General features: G+C 47.0%; 1 protein-coding gene across 7 annotated transcripts in view; it reads right to left on the reverse strand.

The window, feature by feature from the left end:
* opa1 (OPA1 mitochondrial dynamin like GTPase) overlaps positions 1 to 12932 on the reverse strand; it is a 71693-nt gene that overhangs the window by 50093 nt on the left and 8668 nt on the right. For all 7 annotated transcript variants that reach the window (XM_076040629.1, XM_076040632.1, XM_076040631.1 and 4 more), the window contains 14 exons: positions 12751 to 12881; positions 12488 to 12560; positions 12170 to 12242; positions 11933 to 12048; positions 10951 to 11015; positions 10695 to 10771; positions 9603 to 9768; positions 9153 to 9305; positions 8809 to 8917; positions 8422 to 8501; positions 8107 to 8247; positions 7850 to 7966; positions 7656 to 7749; positions 7355 to 7465 (listed from right to left, as the gene is read on the reverse strand). In XM_076040629.1, coding sequence (XP_075896744.1) covers positions 7355 to 7465; positions 7656 to 7749; positions 7850 to 7966; positions 8107 to 8247; positions 8422 to 8501; positions 8809 to 8917; positions 9153 to 9305; positions 9603 to 9768; positions 10695 to 10771; positions 10951 to 11015; positions 11933 to 12048; positions 12170 to 12242; positions 12488 to 12560; positions 12751 to 12881 — 1506 coding nt within the window. The remainder of the gene's footprint in view (positions 1 to 7354; positions 7466 to 7655; positions 7750 to 7849; positions 7967 to 8106; positions 8248 to 8421; positions 8502 to 8808; positions 8918 to 9152; positions 9306 to 9602; positions 9769 to 10694; positions 10772 to 10950; positions 11016 to 11932; positions 12049 to 12169; positions 12243 to 12487; positions 12561 to 12750; positions 12882 to 12932) is intronic.

Raw genomic sequence — 12932 nt, forward strand, 5'->3', positions numbered from 1 at the left:
AGGGTCTGAAAAGAGTGTGTTAACACACACTGGGGCTTTAGGTGGAGATTACGGAACCTAATGGAGGCATTAAGAGGGGCCTGCGCAGGGCCACGCTGACAAGTCGCTGCAGCAGGTGTGCAGGAGAATGAAATGGAACACCGTGGTGAACCGTTCCAACACGCGTGCACGCACGCACATGCACGCCCACCCACCGCCTACCGCAGGGCCGCGGCTCAGAGGCTACCGGGAGCACGTGGGCGGTGTCGGAACACGACGTGCGTCCAGGCCAGTCGGAGCAAGATTACCGACATCTGCGAGAGCCGAGGAGCAAGAGGGCGGCCTGGCTGGTAGGTGGGAGAGGAGAGGAGAGGAAGGAGGGACGGCCTGTCAGGTCGTCAAGTCCTGGGAAAGCCCCTGGCTGGGAGCTTCAAAGCGTCAGACGCGGGGTTAGATGTGGCTGATTAGAAGTGGCTGCGCGGGGCCTCACCGTTCCACACGCAGACCGTTAAACTGGGGTCAAACCTCCAGGATCCTGCCAAACGTCAGGCTAACACAACAAGCTGCGCTAATGACTCCGGGGCAGCAGCAGCCTTAGTTCAGAGTCACGATAAGAAAGGGTTTGATTCCCTTGGATTGGGCTAGAAAGACAGAACGAAGAAAATCACCCCCCCTTTTCTTTAAAAGAACCGAGAACCGCGGCCGGACCGAGAAGCCCTTTGTTGACCCCGGACGCATTTTTCCGCCAAAGGTATTAAACGACACGGCGATGGCTGGGAGCCAAACCTGCAGTTCCGCAGGACGTTGCTCACGAGTCAAACATGAGCCATGCAGGCGGAGAATTCCTGGCAGGTTTTCCGTAGTGACTTTAAACTTTTGAACCCACCAGATATTAATCAGAGCAGCTACTGTGCCTAAAGACACAGCGCTGACAACGCAAGCATTTCATTGTTTTTCTTTGCAAATTAAAGACCCCCAATAGCAAGAAGAGTTCACGTAATAGCAGTTGCCTTGCATTTAAGGGGAGAAAAAAAGCCTAAATTAAATACGAGCACTAATTAGCCCAAAGATAACATTTCTCTGCCATTTATAGTTGAGAGACTTGGGAGAAATGCCGACGTGTGATCAACCGTTGCTCGCTTTGGTTTTCTTTCCACCATTGGAGACAACATTGGAGACAAGACGAAAAGCAAACTGCAAACTGCCACATTGTACCAGGACGATTCGTGACCAGTGAATGAGTCTTTAGCAGCTCCACAGACGCAAACAAGGCCTCGGGCGAATGTTAATAGTTATCCTTGAGAAAGGCCAATATTCTGTGGCCTCAACCTGTGAGAAAGAGATATTTATTTCCCCAGGCAGCCATCTGTTTGCCACAGCAGCGAGAAGAAAAGGCCAGCGACAACAAGGCTGTTCTTTCAGCGTCTGGTGGAACTGCGACAATAAAAACAAAACAACAAAACAGCTGACAGAGTCACCATTGGCCGCAGCGGGAGTAGCGACGGAGAAACTCCATTTAGGGCCGCTGTTTACCTAAGAGATGAGCCCCGAGAACACAGTCATTCAACCGTTCACCCCTTTATCTGGTCATGAATATTCCCATAATCCTCTGGCCTCTATCCCGGAGCGCCCCCCCCCCTCCCCCCCGCCACCCCCCAAACCCTCCTGCCTTTAGACGCTGGGTGTTATGTGGCCCGCTGAGGGCGGAGGGACTACTTGGCCCATTGAGAAAGAGGGGAACCCATTTTCCCCCCAATCCTCGCTTTCAAGGAAAGGCCTTTTCTCGGCTGATCTCCACATGAAATGATATCTCATTCACTCTCACTCGGCGCGGCGGAGCTCCCCTAAGCCTGCGCCGGCCCGGCAGAAGGAGCTGGCAGAAGAAGGGCCGAGCTACAAAGCCTTTAATTGATCTGTAATTAGACCGGTAAACCTGTGCGGCCACGCTGGGGGGGGGGGGAGAAAAAGCAGGAGAGAAAAGAGAGGAATTTTGAGAAGGATGGGTAGAAATGACCAGAAGGCAGAAAAAGAACTCCCCGTCAGTTAATGCCAAAAATTAGTTAGACGGCAGATGAGCGCGACCGCACGCCAGTCAGGATGGAAATTCCATTGTTGGCCAAGTTCGTGCAGATCGCACAGTGACTGACTGAGGTCCGCATCACTTTAGTTTCTGAGAAGTCCTAGTTTAGGCAAAATAAGGTAAAGCTGAAACGATTAACCGATTAATCGACTCAAACAGATGGAGCCTGCCTGTGCCTGAATCAATACTGTTATCAATCAATCTACCTTTTATTAGGATGCAAGTATTGGTTCCGCGGATGTGTTTCATGTGGACACGTATTGTAACGCACATGATGACATTTTTCTGTTGTCAGTTGTTTTACACCTTTGTAATTTTGTCGGTCAATCAACAAATTTATTTCATCGAATAAAAGAAAAATAATTGCGGTTAATCAATGACAAAAAAAATGATCAATAGCTCAAGCTCTAAAATGAAGTTCAAGTTTTAGTTTTTCATGCTTTCACATTTGACATCATTGCTGCTTGCAGGAGAGAGCGAGTCCGTCCTCCTGACAGCATTGCCAGAGCCAAAAATCTCAGTTTCATTCCGCTTTTAGAAAGAGAACGAGAGTCTTTGATGAATTTGAGAGCTTTTTCCCTCCTTGAGAGGACCGTTTTCCCAGAGAAAATAAATTCTAGCTGTTGAGCGCTGCGCCAAGGCTGAGGCCACTTAAACGTGCCACTCTTGACATTTTCCATCTGACGAGCAGGCAGCACCTCACAGCCGGACCACTGGAGAGAGTGTGATGGTGGCGGCGGAGGGCTTTTTTAGTTTCTGCCCCCGGGCCCGTCATCGTGCCTGAGGAAACGCTTTCCTGCGGCGTGACTGCCAGGGTCACAGCGTAGGTGGCGGACTGGAATCAAGTGTTCTGCCGCCTCCCGGTCCTGTTAAAGTCAGCCCAGACCCTTCACTTACCAACCAGAAAAAAAGGCAGTTTCCTCAAGTTAAATGGCCATGTGATAATATCTGGGCTGTGGGAGACATGGGACTGGGTGGCGGGTGGGGGCGGGAGGGTGTTTGAGGGGGGGGGGATGCTGACGGCCCCGAATGCCATGTCACTGACAGAGCCGTGAATCAGCACTCGCGCTCGCGGCTCTTATCTAGAAAACAGATGCCTGGGAGAGCGCAGGCCCAACCTGAGGAGTGATTTATGCTGTTCTGGCCAGGTCAGAGCTCGGGTCAGACGGGGGGGGGGGTTGTGCAAAATGCAAGGATGAAACCTGGGAACAGAGCCAGCTGACGATCCTTGTTAAGGCCGTCTGGCTCAGATTCTAACAACTCCCAACTACTCGTACCGTTGAAAGGGCCTGAAATTTTGCCGCTCGGGACTTTGGAGCTTTTCTGAAGCTTTTGGTTTCACAACTGAAGGCGGAAGTGATGTCGATCCGCCAGCAGGGGCGCACAAAGGTATGGAAGTGTCACCCCCTGCTTCCCATATTATCCTTTGAAAGGAACATTTTTGAAGAGCCGAACGACATGACGTGAATTAGTGGCCGCTCTGGTTCTGACGGTCTCAAGGATCAGCTTTCAGACTTTAATGGAGCCCTGTATCAACACACAATGTTACAAAATATGTACTGAAACATCAACTTTTAGAATGAATTTTCTTCTTTTTTTTTTATTTGCTATTCAATAATTATTACATTTGTTTAGAATAAGAACACTATCAATTAAGATGTTGATGATCATGGCCATTTTTCTGTATGGTTGTGAAGACATACTTGATGTATGCTGCCTCATTCATCTAACTTTGGTTGGTTAATTCTTACACTAGATGTACGCTTCCTTTCAGAGATCCAGAAAACACTGGGAGGTCCGGGGACGTCTCAAACTGGTTACTGATGGAGATGCGGCTACAGGGTGAAACAAGGCTGCAGAAGTGCAATACAGCCAATTCACTCATTGGTGTGTTTGCCACAGGATAGTTAGGACAAGGCCAAGAACGAGACAGAGGGACTGGACTTGCTTCAACGAGGCAGAGTTTATCAATCACCTCATCGCAGCTCACGTCTGATGTCGGGTCGTTGTGTGCTGGCGCGTGTCTGAGTGGCAACGGGATTGGATGAATTATGTCCCCGGTGCAAAGAACCGATCGGAGGACCTGCCTTACGTTGCCCCTCTCAACAAACACGTCTTCGCTCCACATGCCACCCCAACAACAGATTCACATCATCCTTCACGTTTCCTCTCGTATCAACACTTTCATTATCGCCTCTCGGCCCACCGTCGTCACTGACTCCTCCCCCTTTGGTTTGGCCCACAGGGATTATTTTACCAGGTCAAACAAAGGATATAGTCGGAAGCCATTTGCAAATATTTTGGCCTGTTCTTATTTTTCCGATTGTTCCTTTGCACACAGCACGGTCCAATACTGTCACGAGAGACTGCTAGTTGCACCATAAGTCACTTGATGCCCCAATTCACCACGATGATGAAAACAGAACATGCCATAAAAACACTTAAGGTCCCAAGAAAACTGGAGGAGTAGAGAGCAGATGCAATACTCAAGTAATTTTCCCAATTTTTAATTAAAATGTAATTTATAAATAGCCAAATCTGTTTGGCCAACATTGAGCAACTAGTGTCAGACCATGGCAAGATCATTTGTAATGAATATTCCAAGTTTTATGAGAATATTCTAAGTTTGTAATGAATGTTACAAACCGAGGGGGAAAAGGTGGATAAATAAAAACCAGAGCTGAGCAGTAAGTCAGTGGTCGGGGATGTAGAGGTAAAGAAGAAAAGGCTGCGCCTGAGAGGGAAAGTGGTGAACGGCAACAAAAGAGCAAGTCCACGGAGAAGTGAAGCAACAGAGGCGGTGATTTAAATTCATAAAGGTTATACTGAAGTAAGAGTGCTTGTGAGGGCAGAATTCTCCATCGCGCCAGAGAGCAGACAGTCTACCCGCTATTTCTGCATTAAAACCTCCCCCACATTCCGAAAAGGAGACCAGTTGACTCAGCTGATATGAATAACTTGACAAGAAAAAATTCCTTTTGCCCTTTTTTCCGCGGAAAGAGGAACTCGCAACTGTGAACTGCGGGAAGGAGGAGGCTTTCCAGAGGGCAACAACCACCAGCACTGACACGGACAGTGAGAACTTGTGTCAACGCACAAACAAGGACGGGGGAAGGAAGGAAAAAAAAAAGATAACAGCGACTGCTGCTGCTGCTGCTGCTGCTGCTGCTGCTGCTGCTGCTTTGCACGTGAGAACTTTCTAACGCAAGTCCGTCCGCGGCTGTGCGCGTGCCGATCCGCTCGCCCCACGTGTTAAACACTTAGCGGTAACGAGCGTGAAACTCTAACCAGCTGCCAGCGTATGTGTGCGTGCGACACGTCACTTCTGGAGCGCCGCACTTTTCATTTAGTCCTCGCTAATCTCTCGAGGGGGTTAGGAGGGGGTGTGGGGGTGGGGGGGTGGTGAGGTGTGGATGAAAGGAAATGAGGTGAGCGCGAGGGCTGCGAAGGCATTCCGGTGAGCAAGCCCAGGCAGCCGCGGCGTCATTGTGTTTCACTTCCACGCACAAGAAAAGGAGCGAGAGAAAGTGACTGCGTGTGCAAACACGCCAACGCCTCGCACATCATCGCCGTCCGCTGGATTCACCTTCCGCTGACAGCTTTAATTCCTTTACCCTCCACCTTCAGACGGACCCCCGTACGCCAAAGCCGCAATTGATCCACAAAAGGTCCACAAGGGTTGTCTGAGGTTCATCAAGGATGTGCGGCTCGACAGTTTTACCTTACAAATGATGTCGTTTTAGCTGCCATGTGATTTACAACTTTATGTCTCACCAACTACTACAATTTCCTTCAACTCAAATTTTGTTCTGGAAGGGACAACAAGTTTTCTGCAGAAACACACACACACACACACACACACACACACACACACACACACACACACACACACACACACACACACACACACACACACACACACACACACACACACACTTTGGGAATAAAAACTTTGTGGTAAAAGAGACTTTTGACCCCCTGGAGAGACTCGCTCACTTTGCGCTTTGAGGCGCGACACACATCCAGCCCATCAGCCATGCGGCTGAGTCTAGACAGCTGAACCCACACGCCCACAACCACGCCCGCGCACGGGCCTGGGCTTCGTTGCACACAGAGTGTCAAGAACTAATGGCCTGGATCCTCCACTCACCCACTAACTCAACCTGACAGACTGGCAACCCTTAAACCCTTCCGACATGCATTCGCTCAGAAGGTAGAGAGACATAAATGTGACTTTCTCATAACGTTCCGGCCAAGCCATGCTAAAATACACATATATGTTTGTCTCTAAAGAATACTGTGGGCTGACAGATATTAGTGGAAACAGATTGTGCAGACACTGTTTTTCTATCTTACATTAATGAGCAGTACATATACAGTAGACATTAGCGCAAAGATTTAAATCTGAGATATTAAAGACCAAGACTAACAGGTGTCTAGGTTTTAGAGAAGAGTATTGTAGTGCCATTTATAATTTCCTGATAATAAGAACCAAGTCAACTGAGTTCCTCGTGTGGTTGTGTGTGTGTGTGTGGGTGATTCAAAGAGAGGGATACTCTAGCCCCTGTCTAATCAGCCAATCAGATGACAACAACTGATTGGAAATCAGAAATTTGACATAAATGAATGCAGTCAGGCCAGGAGACACAGAAAGTGCTGATCCAGTCGTATCTACTTCTCAGAAAAAGAGCTGCAGAAGAGACTGACCGGTACCTGAGACTCATGACAGAAGTAAGTTAGTACAAGAGAAGAGGAATATTATCCTTTTAACTCATGCATCATTTGCACTATTACAATCAACTAAATCCCACCAGGAAAGATTGGAGCAACACTGGAATGACATAATTCTGGCATAATCCCGTTTCAAATAAACATAAGAATCCAACTGTAATCTCTAGAGATATCGAGAGCTACGGAGATATGCAGAGGATGACGGATGTGCAAAAAAAGCGTGCATCAGTGAACATCAGTGTGAAAACATAGAACTGCGGCCAAAACTCCAAACAAATACCTAACATGGCAAATTCCTTTTCTATCACAGGTGCCAGATTAGGAAGATGCTTGGCAGTTTTGTCAGATTAGTTCATAACATTTCCTTTAACTCTACTGCCACCTATTGACAGCGTCAAGGTTTCCTGATACGGAAGAATTCAACGGAACATAAAACAAACTTAATCAAGTGCATTATTTCATCCACTTACTGCACTGACAAAAAGCCTTAACCACCACACTTTGACCTTTTGACCTTTCGAGTGTCCGTCTGTGGGTTCATTAAAATGTGAAAACGCATCTTACTGAGATCTTCCGCCAGCTGGACTCGACGTCCAGTGATGAGGTGCGTCTTCCTCTCCATGTCCTCCCCGAAATCATCCAACACCTCCTTCACGTTCTTCTCCAGCCGGCGCACTGCAAACACCAACACATAACGCAATCAACATCGATAACCTGGAAAACAGGATATGGATCTTGATAAGGCGACATTGCAAAGCCTTTAGACAAGCAATGACGGGTTCTTCCTGTGCCAATAACATAGAAAAAGACACAGGTTAGAGGTTCAGTGCCAGGAGCTCCTCACTCACACGTCGTAACTCCTTACCCTCGGTGTTGGTGAGCTGCTGTCGGAGAGTGTTGGCTGTGATGACCAGCATCCTCTGGATCCTCCAGAACAGGACCACGTCATTGCACTCCAACTGGACGGAAGCACGTCAGAAAAACACATGACAAATTTTTAGGACGTCTCGCCTCATTATAGCTGAAAGCTTTGAAGCCATTTCAGGAAGTCCTTCCTACCTCAGAATCAACAAAGTGTCTCTGGTAGTAGTAGAAGCCTCTCTTGCAGAGGTTACAGTGGGACAGCGCATTCTGCAAGAAGTGCCTGCGATACAGCTGGTGCCATGTGTCCTTGATCTGATTAAGGCAAGAAAAAAAAGTTCTGATTAACCGCGGGCAGGAGAAAATACAGGGCTTATAGCTTTCTGTAAAATAAAAATGTATATTTGTCCTCTGAATATCAGACAATCAAGACAAACGCAGGCGGAGGTTCTCACCAGCACCGGGTCCACTTCGACCCCTCGGCCCTCCAGGTTCTTTCTGACAGTGGTCACTTCATCATTGGCCAGGTAGGCTGTGTGGTCATCGTGCAGCTTCAGCAAGCGCTCCAGCTCATTTTTTGTTTCATTGCGGACATGCTGAGAGGTTTGAAAAAATAAATAAACAGTCTCATCATGGTGGACAACCAGTTAGAACGACCAATGGCCAGTTGTCAAGGGACAGTATTTTATGCGACCTGTATTAGGGGATAAGTATGTTGTTGGTCTAATAAAGGTCTCTTATTGGTAATTCCGCAAGCTTCAGACTCTGACCTGTTCTGGTGTTCGATTCTTCCAGTTCAGCCACCTCTGCTTCCAGTCTGGTCCCACCATGTCTCTGATTACCGACTCGGCTGCAAGTAGGGGGTGAAGTGCAGTGGAGAAAGCAGAGAGCGTCCTGAGTGTCACCAACAGCAGACCCTCAACAGCTTTTTATTGTACTTCAAATTTCAAGGCGACACGTTAACCACCGCAAAGAAAAAAGGGCCCCGGCTGCGACGTGGTGCGGCACAGACAAGAAAAGCACAGAAGCGAAACTGTCCGCACCTTACAATGTTCTTTCAGAGACTGTGACGGGGACGAGTTCACGAGGTTAAGGCTGAAAAGGTTATTGTGCTGCCGGCTAAGTGAAGCAACGTGAGGCCATCACGGCTTACGTACTGTCTTTGAGACGTGACTGCAGGGTTTCCTCCATGAATTGGATCGCCGCATCCCACTGAGGTTTGTCCGTGATGGAGCGGTCTTCCAGAGCATTGTGCTGGATCACCCTCTGTCCCACACACAGAGCAAGGGGAAAATCATATTAACGAGTTTGGCAAAACACGCATTCAGCACGAGGTATGCACGGACCGAGCACGAAAACTTTAACAGTCGATTTGTCGGAAATAAAAGCTGCAGAAACAGAAGTGAGGAGGCTTCAATTAGAGGAATAACACTTGTTGTTTCGGCACGTCCTTCTCCCTCTGTGTGTGTGTGTGTGTGTGTGTGTGTGTGTGTGTGTTTACCAGGCTGTCCATGGCCCTCTCATTCCACTTATGCCTTTTGATGCTCTCGTCCTTCACGGCCTCCTTCAACTTGTCAAAGATGTCGTCCTGGTCTTTGCCTTTGTATTCAGCCATGAAGCGGGCAAACTCTTCCTGCAGTGTCTCCCAGGCAACCTGAAGGAAAGGACAAGTTCAGTGGGGTTTGGGGGGGCAGAAGAAGAAGAAGAAGAAAAAAAACACACAAAGACAAACAACTCCCAAACATCTGCAGGGATAAAAATAGTAAATAAAAGACACGAGAACCACAATCAACAGAATTCTCAATCATTTAGAAATTAAGAACTGTTTTCAGCAATATTTTTTAGTATTTGTTTTGTATGAGAGGTGGCGGATTACTGTTTCATACCAGCAGAGGATGCACATAGAAAATCTAAACAATTATCAAACCACCTGAACACAAACAGGCCTCACCTCCAGGGCTTTGTGTGGGAGCTGCTTGTCGGTCCACTGCTTGAGTTTAATGTCTACGGTGGTGTTAAAGGTGCCAGAGTCCATTGTTTGGGCAGCCGGCAGGTAAATGTTTTCAATCACGTGTGTGGAAACGCGCTCCCACAGCTTCTTCTGCAACATTGACTCCCTGGAAGAGATAAAGACAGCGCCTCTGAACTGAAAGGCACAATATCTTTGATTTTCACTTCCAGCTTTTGCGTTATTGATTCTGAATCATAAACAAAACCAATGAAAACGGGTTTTCTTACATCATTGCATCACTTTATGGTTCTGAAACTTGAACAATCTAACGGTGAATGGACTCAGTTTAGTTTTGTGACCGAGGGAAGAGGTTATTTAAGCAACGCCACTTTTACTTGCAGTCACTCCGGCTTTTGCACTTGACTGTAAATTCCAATACGTCCACAGCCTGACCCTGTTAGCAGCTATCGATCCCTGGCTGCATGGCCATGGACAAAACCCTCCCCTAGTCCCATTAGACCAGCCGCTCTCATTTATCATAAACACGCACTCATATTTCATTAGGCTCCCCTTTTGTTTGGCTCGCCCCCCTCATTGTCAGTAAGGCTATCTCCAATAGTGGTGGCCGGCTGCAGGCTGCCTTACAGGGCCACCCCTGTTCACATCCTGGGCCATTCATCAGAGAATTGATCTGATAGAACTGACGACGCACACTGGGGGACGGTGCGACGCCATGCAAATGCCTCATTTAGCAGCATTTTACCATAATAGTTAGCGAGATCGCTACACACTTATGGACAAATAAATACAGACATTGAGCCTAACATTAAACAGTTGTAATATGATTATCTGTATTTACAGTGGCACAACTTAACAGAAACACTAAAACTTTATCCTTGGACTAACAAGTTAACTTGCAATTCATCATATATGCATATGTGCTATACCTCTCCTTTTAAACAGTTGGTTTGTGTTCTTTGTATTATATCAAATATTTCTTTTTCATTAAATATATCTCTGGGAGCTATTAAAACCACCAGCTATTACTCTGATTTGTCTTGCATTGCACACCAAGGCTCCACAGATACTTACCAGTGCTGTGGGGTCACTTGACTCAGACTAATGACTTCATCTAATATTTCATTCTTGGCCTTTTCGAAGAGTTCATTCTGCAAAAGAAGACACAGCCGATTTTTAACACCTGTTTCAACACACTTTTAAAACAATAAATTGTTCCATTAATTTGCATATCAATCTTTCTCCATAAGTAAACTGTGAACATCACTGCCACAAAAAAAGGGCTGCGACAGACTTTGAAAAAAAACAGCGATATAAGGCCGATGCTCACCCTGTCCAGCTCTCTCAGACGAGGGTAGTTGTTCTTCCATTCGGTTTCCAGGTTGAAGCGAGACGCTGGAAGAGGAAGGCACCGTTAAAATTTGCTTCCAGAAATGTCACACACATGGTCAATCTGGACAATTAATACGCAGTAGGTCACACTGTGATGCACTATGAGCGACTAGTCCACACAGTAACCATTCTAAGCTTAACCTCAAATAAACAGCCACAAAGTGCATCTTTCATTGAGACCTTATGCATCTGTCCAGTCGCAACAAATCTCCTGCATGTTTCATGGCTTCTGCAGCACTGATGTTATCATGGGCCATTAAAACAGTAATTCTCGCTACTCATCAGGTAACGAGCGCTCAGGGAGAGGAGACTCCCGCTCTGTTTTGACTTGGGATGATATAAAGGTGGCTTTCAGACTGCTGGTGGTGCCTCGGCTTTAATAGGAGAGGCAAGGACGCGCTCGCTCTCTTAACTGGTCTCCCAGGAGTACAGGAGACGAGCCCAGTCACACGCACTTCATCAGAGTTTTAGTTCTCACACACACACCCACACACACACGGACACCAAGTCTGCTGTCCCTACAGGAGATTAGGCTAATTGCTGGCTTGTGAGGCCATAGTGACGCCAAGCACAGAGGATGGAGGCCGGCTGCACGCAATTTGAAAGGATATAGATCAATACGGCGCACAATGGGCCTGTGGGAAAAGCAGACTCGCGGCTATAAATCTCCTGCGCTGTTAGCAGTGGGCTTGTGATTGTCTAGACTAATAGCAGCTAGGAACAGAATGCAGGAAATGTTTGGCAGGGTGGACTGAGAGGTGAGCGATGCAGAGGAGGAAGAAGAGGCAGAGGAGGAGGGGGAGTGCACAGTCATAGACAGTCAAATGCAGAAGACCCACAACTGTTCATAATGTAATGAAGCAGAATCAGGACAGGAAGCCGTGTTTAAGATAAGGAAACACACTTCTGGTCAGGGATACCTTTGAAGACATCAGCCTGCTGCTCAACAGACTCCCTGACCATCTTCCAGAAGCAGTCCGAGACCGCAAGGCTCAAATTCTTCGTTGTTACTTGGTGAGCCTTCAACATGCCGTCCCTGATGGCAAAAAGATGTTCGTTGTCAGGTTGGAATAAAATCATCTTATTTATGGAAGTTTACGGAAGATTACGGAATATATGTAGGGGGAAAAGGTAAGATTATATCCCATCCATTTTACCGTAGCAATCTGGAATTCTGGAAAAATTCCTCCTCATAGTCCTTTATGGAGTCGATGCTCTCGCTACTGCTTCCTGTAGACAAGCACCAGAGAAACAGAGGATAGTGAGAAAAAAACCCAACAGAACAAGTATCTCTTCCTCGTTCAAGTAGCGCTCAGACAGATAGAATACACAGAAGTAAAAACCAACCAACTGCTCTATTTTGTAAATGAACAGCGGAAACAACAACAAAAAATAGATTTGGAAATCTGCGGGGAGTCATATATCAAAAAAACAAAAGTAACCAAAAGTTTGAAATTTTAAGAAGAACATGCTACCTCTTCCTGTAACGACAGCAAAGTAACCCAGGGCCTTCATGGGAAACAGCTTGCCTTCAACGATCTGCTGGATCTGAAAAGAAGAGGAAGAAGAAAAGACTTCATTGCCTTGGCACTTGAGACCAGCAAGGTTTCCTAACTGAAGGCAATGGGTTCTTGTTAAGTACTGAGCGCCATCCTGTGGAGAAGTCCTACATAAAACAAAATACATGTATGGGGGAGGGAGAATCTTTGAAAAACACAGGTAAGTTCTGGTGCCTTACTCTGCTTGGGCTGGCCAGGTTCTTCTCAGCCAAATCAACCTTGGTCAGCACAAAGATGGTCCTCTTCCCATGTGGATCCATCTGACTGACCAAGTCTGTTACTATGCTCCGCTCTGCGTCCACACTGCCATCTGGTGGCAAAAAGAAAATATCAGACATTGTGTTACAAATGTGATGGTGAA

Source organism: Nelusetta ayraudi, unplaced genomic scaffold, assembly GCF_046127955.1.
Source record: "Nelusetta ayraudi isolate G7.1 ecotype Tasmania unplaced genomic scaffold, CSIRO-AGI_Nayr_v1 ptg000062l, whole genome shotgun sequence".
Classification (NCBI taxonomy): Eukaryota; Metazoa; Chordata; class Actinopteri; order Tetraodontiformes; family Monacanthidae; genus Nelusetta; species Nelusetta ayraudi.